Here is an 18765-nt window from a genome sequence, read left to right on the forward strand (position 1 = left end):
CAGATAACTCTCATAGGCAGAGGGGAGAAAGGGGAAGGATGGAAAGAATTCTTCTCTTTTATTTTCCCAGCTCCCAGACAATTTTTCTACATTGTATTAGCCTTATAGATTCATCAGGAACAAGTGTCTGTATTAAAATCTCTATATAATCTCTCTTTGAGACCAAAGACACAAGCTTATGTCATGATTTACTTATCTATTAACTCGTGAACATATTTCTAAAAATATGCATTTCTAGCCTCACTTACCTTATGTTTAAAATTGGGATAGTAATATGCAACTCCCAGATCTGTCATGATAGAAAAAATTCAAATATGAAACATTTTTTTAAACATCCATAGAAGACTAATGGTGAAATGAATAGCTCTCATTTTGAGACTATTCAAGTTTGATCAATACCCTAGAAAAGTAAAAAAAAAAAAATTCCTAGTCTTTTCCTTCTCTTTTTTCATTCATGGTGGTTAAAGAAGAAAAAAAGTAAAAAAAGAAATAAATTCCACCTGTTTGGCAGCACTGGCTTCAACTCAAAAATGCATCTGAATCACCTGCACAGCTTTGTAAACACAGAATGGGAAGTGACACAGTTGCGGTTCTGATTCAGTTGGTATTCAGCTCAGCCATGGAATTTGTATTTCTAACAAGATCCCAAGTGATGCTGATGCTGTTGGTCCATGGACCACACTTTGAGAAGCACTGTCTAGAGTGGACCTACTTAGTCTGTTTGGGAAGTCACCTTACAAATAAGTCTCGGCTCCTCAGCATTTCTGAATTTCCTTTCAGGGTGAACCCAAACCTCCCCTTTCTCTTGGAGGACCCAGTTCTCTCTGCCATTGCCAAAAAGCACAAGCAAACCCCAGCTGTGGTTGCCCTTCGCTACCAGATACAACGTGGGGTTGTGGTTCTGGCCAAGAGTTACAACAAGAAGCGGATCAAAGAGAACATACAGGTGATGAGTGGGGCTGTGGGCAGAGGGCTCCTAAGGAATATCCTTCACAAGGGTCATTCTTTGTCCAACTGAGGACAGATACGGCTTCCCTGTCCCCTCTTCTTGTCCCCATCCAGTTGGAAAGTCCTCCAGTCCCCAGGGGAAGGCTGGCTCCTTGGGGTGGGGGGCAGGGAGGTAATGCGATTGTTCCTTCCTCCCAGGTGTTTGACTTTGAACTGACTCCAGAAGACATGAAAGCAATCGATGGCCTCAACAGGAGCATAAGATATAATGAGCTACTACTGTAAGTGACTTGCAGATGTTTCACGATTTTCTGTAGCAGGCAGGTCAACAGGGAACTAACGTTTTTCAAAGCTTAGTTTTAGGGAGACAGTCCTAATTTCCAGCATAGGAGTAAACCAGGGGCTTCCTGTAGACCTCAGACCAGAGGTTTCCTCCAAGGCTCTATCTCTGACCAACAGAAATGTGACTGGGGCCCAGGCCAGCCCCGAGATGATATGGTGGTAAATTCACTACTTTGTACCTCTCATCCCTGTGTCTGGTGCACCTCCTCTCAGGGCCCAGGCACCCTGTGGACACAGACAGCACAGAGCTTTCAGCCCACTCTTCTTTTAAGGACTTATGAAAATATTTCATCTTCAATTCTTTTTTACATAAGGGGGAAATGATTATATTAATGATTACTATGTAATAATGAATCCATCCTTTAGCACGTTCATGTTTATCCTAATACAATTGTAAAATGCCATGCTTATGTTTTTATGGAGGAGGGGCCCACAAAGGCCACTGTGTATGGGTACTGAGAGGTCACAGTGGGCCTGCTTCAACTCTGCCCCACCCCCGCCCCCTGCCAAGAGTCTAGTCGCTTTTCTCCCTAGTGGGCATTTCTTTACCAAGCCATCATTCATTTCTTTCAAATTTATCTCTTCATTGGCCTTTTTCCCCTGTTCCAATTTCCATCTCTTCATCCTTATAATGTCACCAAATGAATCATAAGTAGATCATGAGCTTAACTGACCCTCCAGTGAGTGATGGCTGTGTCCCTGGCAGGACACACTCAGGTAAGATCGTCTGGTCTCTCTGGTTTTTTGAGTTCAGACTCACCCCAGTATAGCCTTTGTCAACCAGGGCTGCATCCCACGGGGAGCCCATACCTCCTTGACTTTGACTTAGTCAGTACCATGGAATTTCAGCTGCCTAATTACTGCAGGTGGTTGTCAGAATTGAAGAGACAGAAGGCTAATCAAACACAAAGAAGTTGAAAGGGAGTTTAAAGAGAAGAACATACAATTTAGTGATAAAACATTTAGTTTTGAATGAAAGATCTCAAAACTCTCTCTTGTTTGTAAAGCTGTATCTTGATAAATGAAAAAAGATGGATCCTTTTCTGTTCTCAGCCTTTGAAGTATATTTCTATGTGCTCCTTCATTAAGCTGTGAATGCCTAGACTTGCTCATATTTGTGGGTTTAGGTAAACAGCATGATTCTTTTGATATGGAATTGCTCAGAATACACTCTTTAATGAATTGAAGTGAAAAGGACAAATTTAGAAAGAAAAATGGGAACACAAGAAGCAGAAGACAATGGTAATACCAATTATGAACAATAAGCATTCTCATAAATTATACAATGATTTATTCTCTAGTTATGATCACTCAGATGAATGTGGTATCTCTTCATTATATTAGAAGCTCCTCACCAGGGGCACCCTGTGTCCTGGCTTCAGTAGTTATTTTCTGAATGTTGTGTGAAAAAGATCAACTAGTTCCTTAAGGGTTCTCCTTTTCATTATCTATCGTCCTATGTTTTACCTATGGCTCCATCTTTAGCCATCGTTCATTTTTTAAAAACTTTAAAAAACTATTAAAAGGTTTAAAAAGTTATTTATTTTGGCTGTGCTGGATCTTTGTTGCTGCGTGGGCTTTCTTCTTTAACTGAGGTGAGTGGAGGTTACTCTGTAGTTGTGCTTCGTGGGCTTCTCATTGCAGTGGCTTCTTTTGTTGTGGAGCACAGGCTCGAGGGTGCATGGGCTTCAGGAGTTGTGGTCCCTGGGCTCTAGAACACATGCTCAGTGGTGGTGATGCATGGGCTTAGTTATTCCATGGCATATGGGATCTTCCTGGACGAGGGATCAAACCCGTGTCTCCTGGATTGGCAGGCAGATTCTTATCTACTGAGCCACCAGGGAAGCCCCTAGCCATAGTTCTTGGGCCCTTTTATAAACTGTAACCTGGGTCAAATTACCTGTCATTGTGTAGATTTTGGGACTGGACATACAGGTCCAGCGTGCACGTGGAGATGGCATCTGCGTGTGTTCTTGCTGGGGGAGAAGGAGGGACGTGTTTGTAGATTCAGAGTGTCAACCCATCCTGACTGCAACAGAGTCAAGCTCTCTATGACAACATGACAGATTTAATAAATTAACACTCATCTTTCTCTTTCAGGGGTGTTGGTCACCCTGAGTATCCATTTTTTGAAGAATATTGACTGTGAGCTGTATACGTGCATTATACCAGAACGACTTGCTTCTAGGGCTGTGAAGAGGATTTCTGTACTTGGTAGAGGTGCTTAAAAAAAGTGTCTTCCATTTCAAAAACTTGCCTTTCCTTTATTAAAAAACATTTTATGAAATAGTGAAGTCTTGAAAGTATTGATTCTTGTCTTTCCCAATAATTAAAATAATACATGTAAAAGCTACAGAAAATTTGGAAAATAAAAGGGAAAGTTTAGAAAATGAAGCTAACCTCTTATTAATCCATTTAGTAATACTTAACTTTGGTGCATTTTCCTTTGTCAGTGAAATGTTAGTCAGTCGACCTGAAAAAGAAATGGAAAATTTTATTTGATTTAAATGTGAGGATTAATACCTTCAAGGAAGAGCATCTCAGAAAGTTCTGAGAACTGTTCTGTCCATTAGAGGTCTAGGTACAGTTATGGAAGTTTTTAGAAAGAAGGCTGTACATCAAATGACATATTATTGACAGTGTACATAATCCAGATCTAAGCATCATCGCGCTGGGTCATGTAACCCCTAACAAGGTCAAGATAGAACGCTCTCTTTTAAGGAATTGTCTTACTGATTCTGGGAGAATATTGCTTTTCATGGTTGAGCAGGTCTTCCCTCTGATGGGGGAGGTCTGATCCACGGGTCATGCAGACACACAACTCACAGTGAGGAGAGAGGAGTGCAAAGGGCAGAGAAGAATTTTTTGTTGCTGAAGTTTGTCTTGTCTTTTCACAAAATATGTAATTTATTTCACACTTTCGTAATCTTCCTTTCCGACTGTGTGTGCGTTCGTGCTAAGTCACTTCAGTCGTGTCTGACTCTTGGCGACCCTATGGACTGTACCCTGTGAGGCTCTTCTGTCCATGGCATTGTCCAGGCAAGAATACTGGAGTGGGTTGCCATGCCCTCTTCCAGGGGTCCTTCCGGATCAAGAAATTGATCCTGCGTCTCCTGCATTGGCAGGCAGGTTCTTTACCACTGGCGCCACCTTGTGTATTCATTTATAAATTGAAATAATCTTCAACACACTGGTTGCATACTTACTTTTTACTTAGCTTAAATATCTTGGTAAGCTATAGTACAGTATTTTAAAATTCCAGTATTATATTTTGTCTATTGTAAAGCAGTGCATCATATCAAATTATCCAATTTTAAGTCATCTGCCCATGTTCAGCGTTTTTTAAAATTAATTTATTTTTTATTGAAGGATAATTGCTTTACAGAATTTTGCTGTTTTCTGTCAAACCTCAACATGAATCAGCCATAGGTATACATATATCCTCTCCCTTTTGAAACTGCCTCCCATCTTCTTCCCCATCCCACCCCTCTAAGTTGATACAGAGCCCCTGTTTGAGTTTTCTGAGCCATACAGCAAATTCCCACTGGCTATTTATTTTACATATGGTAATATAAGTTTCCATGTTACTCTTTCCATACATCTCACCCTCTCCTCCCCTCTCCCCATGTTCATAAGTCTATTCTCTATGTCTATTTCTCCATTATTGCCCTGTAAATAAATTCTTCAGTACCATTTTTGTAGATTTTGTGTATATGTGTTAGATTATAGTATTTATTTTTCTCTTTCTGACTCACTTCACTCTGTATAATAGGTTCTAGGTTCATCTACCTCATTAGAACTGACTCAAATGTGTTCCTTTTTATGGCTGAGTAATATGCCATTGTGTGTATATACCACAACTTCTTTATCCATTCATCTGTCGATGGACATCTAGGTTGCTTCCATGTTCTAGCTATTGTAAATAGTGCTGCAGTGAACAATGGGATACATGTGTCCCTTTCTTTTATTATTATTATTATTTTTTACTTTACAATATTATATTGGTTTTGCCATACATCAACATGAATCTGCCATGGGTGTACACAAGTTCCCCATCCTGAACCCCCCTCCCACCTCCCTCCCCATACCATCCCTCTGGGTCATCCCAGTGTGCCAGCCCCAAGCATCCTCTATCCTGCATTGAACCTGGACTGGTGATTCATTTCTTATATGATATTACACATGTTTCAATGCCATTCTCCAAATCATCCCACCCTCTCCCTCTCCCACAGAGTCCAAAAGACTGTTCTATACATCTGTGTCTCTTTTGCTCTCTTGCATACAGGGTTATCATTACCATCTTTCTAAATTACATATATATGCAATAGTATACTGTATTGGTGTTTTTCTTTCTGGCTTACTTCACTCTGTATAATAGGCTCCACTTTCATCCACCTCATTAGAACTGATTCAAATGTATTCTTTTTAATGGCTGAGTAATACTCCATTGTGTATATGTACCACAGCTTTCTTATCCACTCGTCTGCTGATGGACATCTAGGTTGTTTCCATGTCTTGGCTATTATAAACAATGTTGTGATGAACATTGGGGCACACATGTTTCCTTGGTGTGTATGCCCAGCAGTGGGATTTCTGGGTCATATGGCAGTTCTATTTCCAGTTTTTTAAGAAATCTCCACACTGTTCTCCATAGTGGCTGTACTAGTTTGCATTCCCACCAACAGTGTAAGAGGGTTCCCTTTTCTCCACACCCTCTCCAGCATTTATTGCTTGTAGACTTTTGGATTGAAGCCATTCTGACCGGCATGAAATGGTACCCCATTGTGTTTTTGATTTGCATTTCTCTGATAATGAGTGATGTTGAGCATCTTTTCATGTGTTTGTTAGCCATCTGTATGTCTTCTTTGGAGAAATGTCTATTTAGTACTTTGGCCCATTTTTTGATTGGGTCATTTATTTTTCTGGAATTGAGCTGCAGGAGTTGTTTGCATATTGTTGATATTAATTGTTTGTCAGTTGCTATATGCACCCAACATAGGAGCACCATAATATGTAAGACAAATGCTAACAAGTATGAAAGGGGAAATTAACAATAACACAATAATAGTGGGAGACTTTAATACCCCACTCACACCTATGGATAGATCAACTAAACAGAAAATTAACAAGGAAACACAAACTTTGAATGATACAATAGACCAGTTAGACCAAATTGATATCTATAGGACATTTCACCCCAAAACAATGAATTTCACCTTTTTCTCAAGTGCACATGGAAACTTCTCCAGGATAGATCACATCCTGGGCCATAAATCTAGCCTTGATAAATTAAAAAAAAAAAAAAGAAAACATTCCAAGCATCTTTTCTGACCACAATGCAGTAGATTAGATCTCAATTACAGGAGAAAAACTATTAAAAATTCCAACATATGGAGGATGAACAACATGCTGCTGAATAACCAACAAATCACAGAAGAAATCAAAATATGCATAGAAATGAATGAAAATGAAAACACAACAATCCAAAACCTGTGGGACACTGTAAAAGCAGTGCTAAGGGGAAAGTTCATAGCAATATAGGCATACCTCAAGAAACAAGAAAAAAGTCAAATAAATAATAACTCTACACGCTAAGAGTCGGACATGACTGAGCAGCTTCACGTTCACTTTTCAGATTCATGCATTGGAGAAGGAAATGGCAACCCTCTTCAGTGTTCTTGCCTGGAGAATCCCAGGGATGGGGTAGCCTGGTGGGCTGCTATCTGTGGGGTCGCACAGAGTTGGACACGACTGAAGTGACATAGCAGCAGCAGCAGCTACACACCTAAAGCAACTAGAAAGGAAGAAATGAAGAACCCCAGGGTTAGTTCAGTTCAGTTCAGTTCAGTTGCTCAGTCATGTCTGACTCTTTGTGACCCCATGAATCGCAGCACGCCAGGCCTCCCTGTCCATCACCAACTCCCAGAGTTCACTCAGACTCACGTCCATTGAGTCTGTGATGCCATCCAGCCATCTCATACTCAGTTGTTCCCTTCTCCTCCTGTCCCCAATCCCTCCCAGCATCAAAGTCTTTTCCAATGAGTCAACTCTTCACATGAGGTGGCCAAAGTACTGGAGTTTCAGCTTTAGCATCAGTCCTTCCGAAGAAATCCCAGGGTTGATCTCCTTCAGAATGGACTGGTTGGATCTCCTTGCAGTCCAAGGGACTCTCAAGAGTCTTCTCCAACACCACATTTCAAAAGCATCAATCCTTCGGCGCTCAGCCTTCTTCACAGTCCAACTCTCACATCCATACATGACCATAGGAAAAACCATAGCCTTGACTAGACGGACCTTAGTCGGCAAAGTAATGTCTCTGCTTTTGAATATGCTATCTAGGTTGGTCATAACTTTTCTTCCAAGGAGTAAGAGTCTTTTAATTTCATGGCTGCAGTCACCATCTGCAGTGATTTTGGAGCCCCCAAAAATAAAGTCTCGCACTGTTTCCACTGTTTCCCCATCTATTTGCCATGAAGTGATGGGACCGGATGCCATGATCTTCGTTTTCTGAATATTGAGCTTTAAGCCAACTTTTTCACTCTCCTTTTTCACTTTCATCAAGAGGCTTTTTAGTTCGTCTTCACTTTCTGCCATAAGGGTGGTGTCATCTGCATATTTGAGGTTACTGATATTTCTCCCAGCAATCTTGATTCCAGCTTGTGTTTCTTCCAGTCCAGCATTTCTCATGATGTACTCTGCATAGAAGTTAAATAAGCAGGGTGACAATATACAGCCTTGACGTACTCCCTTTTCTATTTGGAAGCAGTCTGTTGTTCCATGTCCAGTTCTAACTGTTGCTTCCTGACCTGCATACAGATTTCTCAAGAGGCAGGTTAGGTGGTCTGGTATTCCCATCTCTTTCAGAATTTTCCACAGTTTATTGTGATCCACACAGTCAAAGGCTTTGGCATAGTCAATAAAGCAGCAATACGTTTTTCTGGAACTCTTGCTTTTTCCATGAGCCAGCGGATGTTGGCAATTTGATCTCTGGTTCCTCTGCCTTTTCTAAAACCAGCTTGAACATCAGGGAGTTCATGGTTCATGTATTACTGAAGCCTGGCTTGGAGAATTTTGAGCATTACTTTACTAGCATGTGAGATGAGTGCAATTGTGCGGTAGTTTGAGCATTCTTTGGCATTGCCTTTCTTTGGGATTGGAATGAAAACTGACCTTTTCCAGTCCTGTGGCCACTGCTGAATTTTCCAAATTTGCTGGCATATTGAGTGCAGCACTTTAGAAATCTTAAAAATTAGGGCAGAAATAAATGCAAAAGAAACAAAAGAGACCATAGCAAAAATCAACAAAGCCAAAAGCTGGTTCTTTGAAAGGATAAATAAGATTGACAAATAATAATCTCATGAAGAAACAAAGGGAGAAAAATCAAATCAATAAAATTAGAAATGAAAATGGAGAGATCACAACAGACAACACAGAAATACAAAGGATCATAAGAGACTACTATCAGCAATTATATGCCAATAAAATGGACAATGTGGAAGAAATGGACAAATTCTTAGAAAAGTACAAATTTCCAAAACTGAACCGGGAAGAAATAGAAGATCTTAACAGGCCCATCACAAGCACGGAAATTGTAACTGTAATCAGAAATCTTCCAGCAAACTAAAGCTCAGGTCCAGATGGCTTCACAGCTGAATTCTACCAAAAATTTCAAGAAGAGCTAACACCTATCCTACTCAAACACTTCCAGAAAATTTCAGAGGAAGGTAAACTTCCAAACTCATTCTATGAGGCCACCATCACCCTAATACCAAAACCTGACAAATATGCCACAAAAAAGAAATCTACAAGCCAATATCACTGATGAACATAGATGCAAAAATCCTTAACAAAATTCTAGCAATCAGAATCCAACAACACATTAAAAAGATCATACACCATGACCAAGTGGGCATTATCCCAGGGATGCAAGGATTCTTCAATATCCACAAATCAATCAATGTAATACACCATATTAACAAATTGAAAAATAAAAGCCATATGATTATCTCAATAGATGCAGAGAAAGCCTTTGACAAAATTCAACATCCATTTATGATAAAGAAAAAAACAACTCTCCAGAAAGCAGGAGTAGAAGGAACATACCTCAACATAATAAAAGCTATATATGACAAACCCACAGCAAACATTATCCTCAATGGTGAAAAATTGAAAGCATTTCCCCTAAAGTCAGGAACAAGACAAGGGTGCCCACTCTCATCACTACTATTCAACATAGTTTTGGAAGTTTTGGCCACAGCAATCAGAGCAGAAAAAGAAATAAAAGGAATCCAAATTGGAAAAGAAGAAGTAAAACTCTCAGTTTGCACATGTGTCTCTTTCAATTTTGGTTTACTCAACATATATGAGTAGGAGTGGGATTGCTGGGTCATATGGTGCTTTTAATCCTAGTTTTTAAAGGAATCTCCATACAGTCTTCCAGAGTGGCTGTATCAATTTACATTCCCACCAACAGTGCAAGAGTGCTCCCTTTTCTCCACACCCTTTCCAGCATTTATTGTTTGTAGACTTTTTGAGGGGGCTATTCTGACTGATATGAGGTGGTATCTCATTGTAGGTTTGATTTGCATTTCTCTAATAATGAGCGATGTTGAGCATCTTTTCATATGTTTGTTAACCACCTATATGTCTTCTTTGGAGAAATGAATGTTTAGGTCTTTTTTCACACTTTTTGATTGGGCTGTTTTTCTGGTATTCAGTTGTATGAGCTGCTTATATGTTTTGGAAATTAATCCTTTATCAGTTGTTTCATTCACTATTATTTTCTCCCATTCTGAAGTTTGTGTTTTCACCTTGCTCTTAGTTTCCTTTGCTGTGCAAAAGCTTTTAAGTTTAATCTTAAGTTTAAAGCTTTTAAGTTAAAAGTAAACAAGTCCCACTTGTTTACTTTTTATTTCCATTACTCTAGGAGTTGGGTCATAGAGGATCTTGCTTTAATTTATGTCACTGAGTGTTCTGTCTATGTTTTCCTCTAAGAGTTTTATAGTTTCTGGTCTTACATTTAGGTCTCTCATCCATTTTGAGTTTATCTTTATGTATGGTGTTAGGAAGTATTCTAATTTCATTCTTTTGCATGTAGCTGTCCAGTTTTCCCAGCACCATTTATTGAAGAGGCTGTCTTTGCCCCATTGTATATTCTTGCCTCCTTTGTAAAAGATAAGGTACCCATAGATGCATGGGTTTACTTCTGGACTTTATCTTGTTTCACTGTTCTGTATTTCTGTTTTTGTGTCAGGTACCATACTGTCTTGATGACTATAGCTTTGTAGTATAACCTGAAGTCAGGAAGCTTGATTCTTCCAGCTCCATTCTTCTTTCTCACTGCTTTAGCTATTCAGGGTCTTTTGTGTTCCCATATGAATTGTGAAATTTTTGTTCTAGTTCTGTGAAAAATGCCATTGGCAATTTGATAAGGATTGCACTAAATCTGTAGATTGCATTTGGTAATACAGTCATTTTCACAATATTGATTCTTCCTACCCAGGAACATGGAATATCTCTCCATCTGTTTCTGTCACCTTGGTTTTCTTTCATTAATGTCTTATAATTTTCTGTGTATAGTTCTTTCATCTCCTTAGGTAAGTTTATTCCTAGATATTTAATTCTTTTTGTTGCAGTGGTGAATAGGATTGATTCCATAATTGCTCTTTCATAGTTTTCATTGTTAGTATATAGAAATGCAAGTGATTTCTGCATATTGATTTTGTATCCTGCAACTTTGCTAAATTCACTGATTCACTTCACTTCAGTTCAGTCACTCAGTCATGTCTGACTCTTTGTGACCTCATGAACTGCAGCACGTCAGGCCTCCTTGTCCTTCACCAACTCCTGGAGTTTACCCAGACTCATGTCCATTGAGTTGGTGATGCTATCCAACCATGTCATACTCTGTCATCCTCTCTCCTCCTGCCCTCAGTCTTTCCCAGCATCAAAGTCTTTTCAAATGAGTCAGCTCTTTGTATCAAGTGGCCGAAGTATTGGAGTTTCAGCTTCAACATCAGTCCTTCCAATGAACACCCAGGACTGATCTCCTTTAGGATAGACTGGTTGGATCTCCTCACAGTCCAAGAGACTCTCAACACCACAGTTCTTCTCCAACACCACAGTTCAAAAGCATCAATTCATCAGTGCTCAGCTTTCTTTATAGTCCAACTCTCATATCCATACATGACTACTGGAAAAACCATAGTCTTAGCTCTAGTAATTTTCTGATAATATCTTTAGGGTTTTCTATGCACCGTATCATGTCATCTGCAAACAGTGAGAGCTGTACTTCTTTTCTTATCTGGATTCTTTTTATTTCTTTTTCTTCTCTGATTGCTGTAGGTAGCACTTCCAGAACTATGCTGAATAATAGTGGAGGAAGTGGACACCCTTGTCTTGGGGATCTTAGGATCAGGGAATCTTAAGGTGAATGCTTTCAGAATAATGTTTGCTGTAGGCTTACCATTTATGGCCTTTACTATGTTGAGGTAGGTTCCTTCTGTGCACATTTTTGGAAGAGTTTTAATCATAAATAGGTGCTGAATTTTGTCATTTTGTCAAAGGTTTTTTTCTGCATCTATTGAGATTACCATATGGTTTTTATCTTTCAATTTGGTAATATGGTGTATCACACTGATTGATTTCCATGTATTGAAGAATCCTTCCATCCCTGGAATAAACCCAAGTTGATCACAGTGTATGAGCTGTTTGATGTGTTGCTGAACACTGTTTGTTAAAATTTTGTTGAGGATTTTTGCATCTATGTTCATCAGTGATATTGGCTTATAGTTTTCTTTTTCTGTGTTGTCTTTGTCTGGTTTTGGTATTAGGGTGATGGTGGCCTTGTGGTATGAGTTTGGAAGTGTTCCTTCCTCTGCAATTTTTTAAAAGTTTTAGAAGGATAGGCATTAGCTCTTCTCTAAATGTTTGATAGAATTCTCCCGTGAAGCCATCAGGTTCTGGGCTTTTGTATTTTGGGAGATTTTTGATGACAGCTTCAATTGAGGTACTTGTAATTGGGTTGTTTATAATTTCTATTTCTTCCTGGTTCAGTCTTGGAAGATTGAATTTTTCTAAGAGTCTGTCCACTTCTTCCAGGTTATCAATTTTATTGCCTTATAGTTGTTCATAATAGTCTCTTATAATCCTTTGTATTTCTACAGTGTCTGTTGTAACCTCTCCTTTTCCTTTTCCAATTTTGTTGATTTGATTCTTCTCTCTTTTTTCCTTGATGAGTCTGGCTAAGGATTTGTCAATTTTTTTTTATCTTCTCAAAGAACTAGCTTTTAATTTTATTAATCTTCACTATTGTTTCTTTCATTTCTTTTCCATTTATTTCTGCTCTGATCTTATAACTTCTTTCTTTCTCCTAATTTTGTTTATTTTCTTCTTCCTTTTCCAGTTGCTTTAGGTATAAAGTTCAGTTGTCTATTCGATATTTTTCTTGTTTCTTGAAGTAGGATTTTATTGCTATAAACTTCCCTGTTAGAACTGCTTTTGTTGCATCCCATAAATTTTGAGTTGTCATGTTTTCATTGTCATTTGTTTCTAGAAATCGTTTGATTTCTCCTTTGATTTCTTCAGTAACCTGTTGGTTATTTAGAGATGTGTTGTTTAATCTCCATGTGTTTGTGTTTCTTACAGTTTTTTCTTGTAATTGACATCAAATCTAATAGCATTGTGGTTGAAGAAGATGCATGATACAATTTCAATTTTTAAAAATTTACTGAGGTTTGATTTGTGACCCAAGATGTGGTCTATCCTGGAGAATGTTCCATGTGCACTTGAGAAGAAGGTGTATTCTTCTGCATTTGGATGGAATGTCCCGAAGATATCAGTGAGATCCATCTCGTCTAATGTATCATTTAAGACTTGTGCTTCCTTATTAATTTTCTATTTTGATGATCTGTCCATTGGTGTGAGTGGGGTGTTAAAGACTCTTACTGTTATTGTGTTACTGTCAATTTCTCCTTTTATGTCTGTTACTGTTTGTCTTATGTATTGAGGTGCTCCCATGTTGGATGCATAGATATTTACAATTGTTATGTCTTCCTCTTGGATTGATCCCTTAATCATTGTGTAGTGCCCTTGCTTATCTCTTGGAATCTGCTTTATTTTAAGGTCTATTTTGTCTGATATGAGAATTGCTACTCCAGCTTTATTTTGCTTCCCATTTGCATGGAATATATTTTTCCATCCTCTCAATTTCAGTCTACATGTGTCTTGAGGTCTGAAGTGGGTTTCCTGTAGACAACATATATATGGGTCTTGTTTTTGTATCCCTTCAGCCAGTCCGTGTCTTTCAGTTGGAGAACTTAATCCACTTACATTTAAAGTAAATATATATATATATATATATATATATATATATATATATATATATATATATATACACCTATTGGCATTTTCTAATTGCTTGGGGTTGATTTTGTATATCTTTTTTCTTCTGTTATATTTCTTGACTATGTAAGTCCATTTAACATTTGTTGTAAAGCTGGTTTGGTGGTACTGAATTCTCTTAACTTTTGCTTGTCTGAAAAACTTTTGATTTCCTCATCAATTTTGAGTGAGATCCCTGCTGGGTACAGTAATCTTGGTTGTAGATTTTTCTCTTTCAGTACTTAAAATATATCCTGCCATTCCCTTCTGGCCTGAAGAGTTTCTGCCGAAATATAAGCTGTTAAGCATAGGGGGTTTCCTTTGCATGTCACTTCTTGCTTTTCCCTTGCTTCTTTTAATATTCTTTCTTTGTGTTTAGTCTTTGTTAGTTTGATTCGTATGTGTCTTGGCATGTTTCTCCTTGGGCTTGTCCTATATGGGACTCTTTGTGCCTCTTGGACTTGATTGGCTCTTTCCTTTTCCATGTTGGGGAAATTTTCAACTATAATCTCTTCAAAAATTTTTCTCATATCCTTTGTTTTTTTCTTCTTCTTCTGGAACCCCTATAATTAGAATGTTGGTGTGTTTGATATGGTCCCAGAAGTCTCTGAAAATGTCCTCAGCTCTTTTCATTCTTTTTACTTTATTCTGCTCTTCAAAAGTTATTTCCACCATTTTATCTTTCAGCTCACTGATTTGTTCTTCGGATTCATATATTCTGCTATTGATTCCTTCTAGAGTATTTTTGATTTCAGTAATTGTGTTGTTTGTCTCTGTATGCTTATTATTTAGTTCTTCTAGGTCTTTGTTAATTGATTCTTGCATTTTCTCCATTTTGTTTTCAAGGTTTTTGATCATCCTTACTATCGTTATTCTGAATTCTTTTTTAGGTAATTTTCCTATTTCCTCTTGATTTATTTGGACTTCTGTGTTTCTAGTTTGTTCCCTCATTTGTGCAGTAATTCTCTGCCTTTTCTTTTTTTTTTAAGGTATTGTGTTTGATGTCTCCTTTTCCCAAGCTTCAAGGAAAGTTGAATTCTTTCCTTGAAGAAGGTTGAATTCTTTCTTCCTTTTGGTTCTGACCTCCTAAGGTTGGTTCAGTGGTTTGTGTGAGCTTCGTATACAGTGAGATATGTGCTGAATTTTTGTTTGTTTGGTTGGTTTTCCTCTGATGGGCAAGGCTGAGTGAGGTGGTACTCCTGTCTGCTGATGACTGGGTTTGTTTTTGCTTTGTTTGTTGTTTAGATGAGGCATGCTGCACAGGGTGCTACTGGTGGTTGGGTGATGCTGGGTCTTGTATTCAAGTGCTTTCCTTTGTGTGAATTTTCACTATTTGATAACTCCCTAGGGTTAGCTCTCTGGTAGTCTAGGGTCTTGGAGTCAGTGCTCCCACTCCAAAGGCTCAGGGTTTGATCTCTGGTCAGTAACAAAGATTCCACAGGTGGTTTATTATGGCATTAAGGGAGAGTAAAACAGACATCCAAAAACAAGAAACCAAAGATGAAGCCCAGATAAATGGCAGTTACAAAATCAGGCAAATAATAATAAAAATAATGGAATATACACATATACACCCATGAGCAAAGTGAAAACAGTCCAGCAAAAATAAAGTACAGCAGATTAATCCAGTGAACAAAGGAAATAAAAAATTGTATTTATCCATTAAGAACAAAGCTAACTTAAGCACAAACTGGAAAACAAAACTAAAGCAGGATGCCAAGTAGGGGATAAAGCAATGAAAACAAAACTAACAAACATGTTGAGAAGAAAAGAAAGAAAGAAAAGAAAGGATATGCAAAATTAAATATATATAGATGAAAAAGATTTATATACATTAAAGATTGCCTGTAAGGGGAAAAGAACTGTTGGAAAGGCAAATACTGAATAAATGTAGAAAAATTATAATCGGTTCAAAAAATTAAAAATTAAAATTATGAAAAATAGAAAAGAGAAAAAAATGGAAGAAAGAAAAAAGGGAGAAAAAGGAAAACTCCACAGAACTGCCAAAGCCTAATGTAGATGCAGAGGTTTTATAACAATAGAAGCTGTGATTGAATATACACATATACATATACACCCATAAAGAAAATCAAAGCAGTCCAACAAAAATTAAGTACAATAGATTGACCTGGTGAACAAAGGAAACCAAAATTTATATCTACCCAAACAAAACTAATTAAAGCACAAACTGGAAAACAAAACTAAAGCAAGGTGCCAACTGGGGAATAAAGCAATGAAAATGAAACTAACAAATATGTTGAGAGGAAAGGAGAGAAAGAAAAGAAAGAAAGAACAGATATGCAAAGTTAAATAGAGGTAGACAAAGAAGAGCTATATACATTAAAGATTAACTGCAAGGGGGAAAAAAAGTAGGAAAAGCAAAGAAAGGAACAAATGTAGAAAAAAATAGGAGTAGGTTTAAAAAATTAAACATTAAAATTAAAAAAAGAGAAAAGAAAATGAAAGAAGAAAACTTCACAGAACTGCAAAAGCCCAATGTAGAGGCAGAGGTTTATGACAACAATAAAAATAATGTGACTGAGGAAAAAGAAAAAGCTCAAAAATTTAGTTCAATTTCTTAGTGGCAATAAAATCAACTACAACAAAGGAGACAAAGAAAATCCAAAGAATCTACAGAACAAGTAAAAAAATAAGACTAATAAATGCTTTTCTTGAGTCACTGCTGTCAGAATCCTTCCCCTTACTGGAAATCACAGTTCACCTCACCTCCCTAGGATGCCCTCCAACACTGTACTGATCTCTGGACCTGCTGTGGGGGCTGCTCAGATTCTAATCTGGTCCTACCCCTGTGGGTTCTTGCCTCCAATGTCCACAGCTATCGGAGCTAGTGCGTTTTCTTTTGTGGGAGCTCTCAATGGCCTTTTATGTATTCCATAGACACAGAGTCTGCTTAGTTGATCATGTGGGTTTAATCTGCAGCTTGTACAGCTGGTGGGAAGATTTTGAGTCTTCTTCCTTAGCCACACTACCCCTGGGTTTCAATTGTGGTTTTATTTCCACCTCTACATATGGGTTGTCCACTGGGGTTTAGCTCCTGAGGCTGTCCTAGAGGGTTTAGGTTTGCCCCTGAGAGGGCCAGGTGTGGAGGTGGTGCAGCTGCTTGGGTTGCAGGGGTTCTGGCAGCACCAGGTACTTGGGGAAGTTCACTGTTACTGCTACTGCTACTGCTACTGCTAAGTCACTTCAGTCATGTCCAACTCTGTGCGACCCCAGAGACGGGAGCCCAGCAGGCTCCCCCATCTCTGGGATTCTCCAGGCAAGAACACTGGAGTGGGTTGCCATTTCCTTCTCCAATGCATGAAACTGAAAAGTGAAAGGGAAGTCGCTCAGTTGTATCCAACTCTTAGCTAGGGTAGTAGAAAATAAAGTGCTCTAGAAGGTGTGGCAACAATTATTGACTAATACGCTCCAGTATTTTTGCCGGGAGAACCCCCTCTCTGACAGAAAAGCCTAGCAGGCCACAGTCCACAGGGTCGCAAAGAGTCAGACATGGACAAAGCGACCCTGTGTGCATAAACATAAGACTTCCCCCCCTACCCCACGCGCCCCCCGCCCCCACCGTGGCAGCTCTACCACAGTGAGGGTTGAGTGTGAAGGTGGTGCAGCTGCTTGGCTTGCAGGGACCCTGGCGGCACCAGATGTGCAGGGACATGGACTGCCTCCGTGGCAGGGGTTATGGCCCCATCAGAGTCTTTTTTCGAGTCTCTTGTAGCTCACGATCAGAAGACCTCTTTGGCCAGTCTTTGTCCATAGCTCTGCCCATTCAGGCACTTAGAGGGCTCCTTTGCCTGGGGTCCTTCTTTGTTGTTTGGCACATCAGGCACTTAAAGGGGCACCCTGGGTCCTACTCTGTAGTTCAGCGCTCCAGGGGTTTGATGGGCCAGCCTCTCTGTTGTTCATCTGCTGACTCTGGTGGGTGGGGAGAGAGAGGCTATGATGATGGCTCTACCCCCTATGCATGACTCGGCAGTATCACCTTACTTCTGTGGCTGCCTAGCTTTCCTGCACAGGCATTTCCCACCACAGTCTCCTCCCTCACATCCCCTCAATCCGTCTCTCCACAGTCAACAGTAGCCCGCACACTGGAATTGCTCCATAACCCCTAAACTTCAGCTCCCAGCCACTGTCCCTTCCTGGAAACCCGCATTCCTGCCCAGCGTATGTATGGCTGTGGCAAGGACTGTCTGATTCTCATTCCATTTAGGCTGCCACAGAGCAGCTGTTTCACTTTCAGCCTTAAATGTTTCCCCTCTGACTCAGACAATTGCCTTGCTGTGGGGATCAGACTCCTGCTTCAGTTCCCACACCCAGCGAGGGCAGGGCCAGTCCTACTGACACTCCTATTTTTTCCCCTAGTTCCTTTGTCCTACCGAGTTTTACATGATTCTGTATATTCTTTTCCACTGGTCAGGTACACCTGTCTGCTCTCAGCTGGTGTTCTGCATGCACTTCTGTGTTTGAAGGTGTATTCCTGATGTATCCGAGGAGAGAGATGTACTCCACGTCCACCTACTGCTCTGCCATCTTGTTCTCCCATGGTCAGCGTTTTGATGAGTTCTTCATTCATTCACTGATTTGCTCAACAAAACTTTATCAAACACTTTTAATAAGACAGTGTTTTGTCAATACATAAAGCAGACAAGAATGAAATGAAAGTAAGAAGTGTCTTGAAATAATAGTCTAGTGGAGAGTGAAGATGATAAATGAAGTCACGAGTATTTAGCTGTTAGAAATGGATCATTGCCCTTTGGGAGACGACTGCCAACAGCATCTTGCATTTCTGAGAGCTGAGATGCAGAGGCACTGACTAACCTTCCTGCCACACTAATTCTTATTTGTACAGGGAACAGCCTTGCAACATAGAGACAGTGGCTTCCTCCAGAGAAATGGAGGGTGTGCTCACTGTCCAGTGATATAAAGAAAACCAGAAAAAGGGCAGACATGCTGAGTGCTTAGTGCAGTTCATCCAGGGCCCCTAGACTTAAACTTTTCCTCCTATCCATTGCCTGTTTAGGTGTCACCTGGTCCCACCATTTCAATCTTTAGAAAGAAAGAGTTAAGAATGAATCTTGC

The 18765-nt window shown here is 39.4% G+C and overlaps 1 protein-coding gene across 2 annotated transcripts in view; it reads left to right on the forward strand.

The window, feature by feature from the left end:
* LOC138417523 (dihydrodiol dehydrogenase 3) overlaps positions 1–18765 on the forward strand; it is a 32477-nt gene that overhangs the window by 6220 nt on the left and 7492 nt on the right. The window contains exons 7-9 of one of the 2 annotated variants that reach the window (XM_069547890.1): positions 781–946; positions 1147–1229; positions 3391–3579. In XM_069547890.1, coding sequence (XP_069403991.1) covers positions 781–946; positions 1147–1229; positions 3391–3433 — 292 coding nt within the window. In that variant the 3' untranslated portion in view covers positions 3434–3579. Of the gene's footprint in view, positions 1–780; positions 947–1146; positions 1230–3390; positions 3580–18765 lie in introns of those variants that run through there. The other variant, XM_069547891.1, reaches the window with a different exon arrangement.

This window comes from Ovis canadensis, chromosome 13, assembly GCF_042477335.2.
Source record: "Ovis canadensis isolate MfBH-ARS-UI-01 breed Bighorn chromosome 13, ARS-UI_OviCan_v2, whole genome shotgun sequence".
In the NCBI taxonomy this organism is placed as follows: domain Eukaryota; kingdom Metazoa; phylum Chordata; class Mammalia; order Artiodactyla; family Bovidae; genus Ovis; species Ovis canadensis.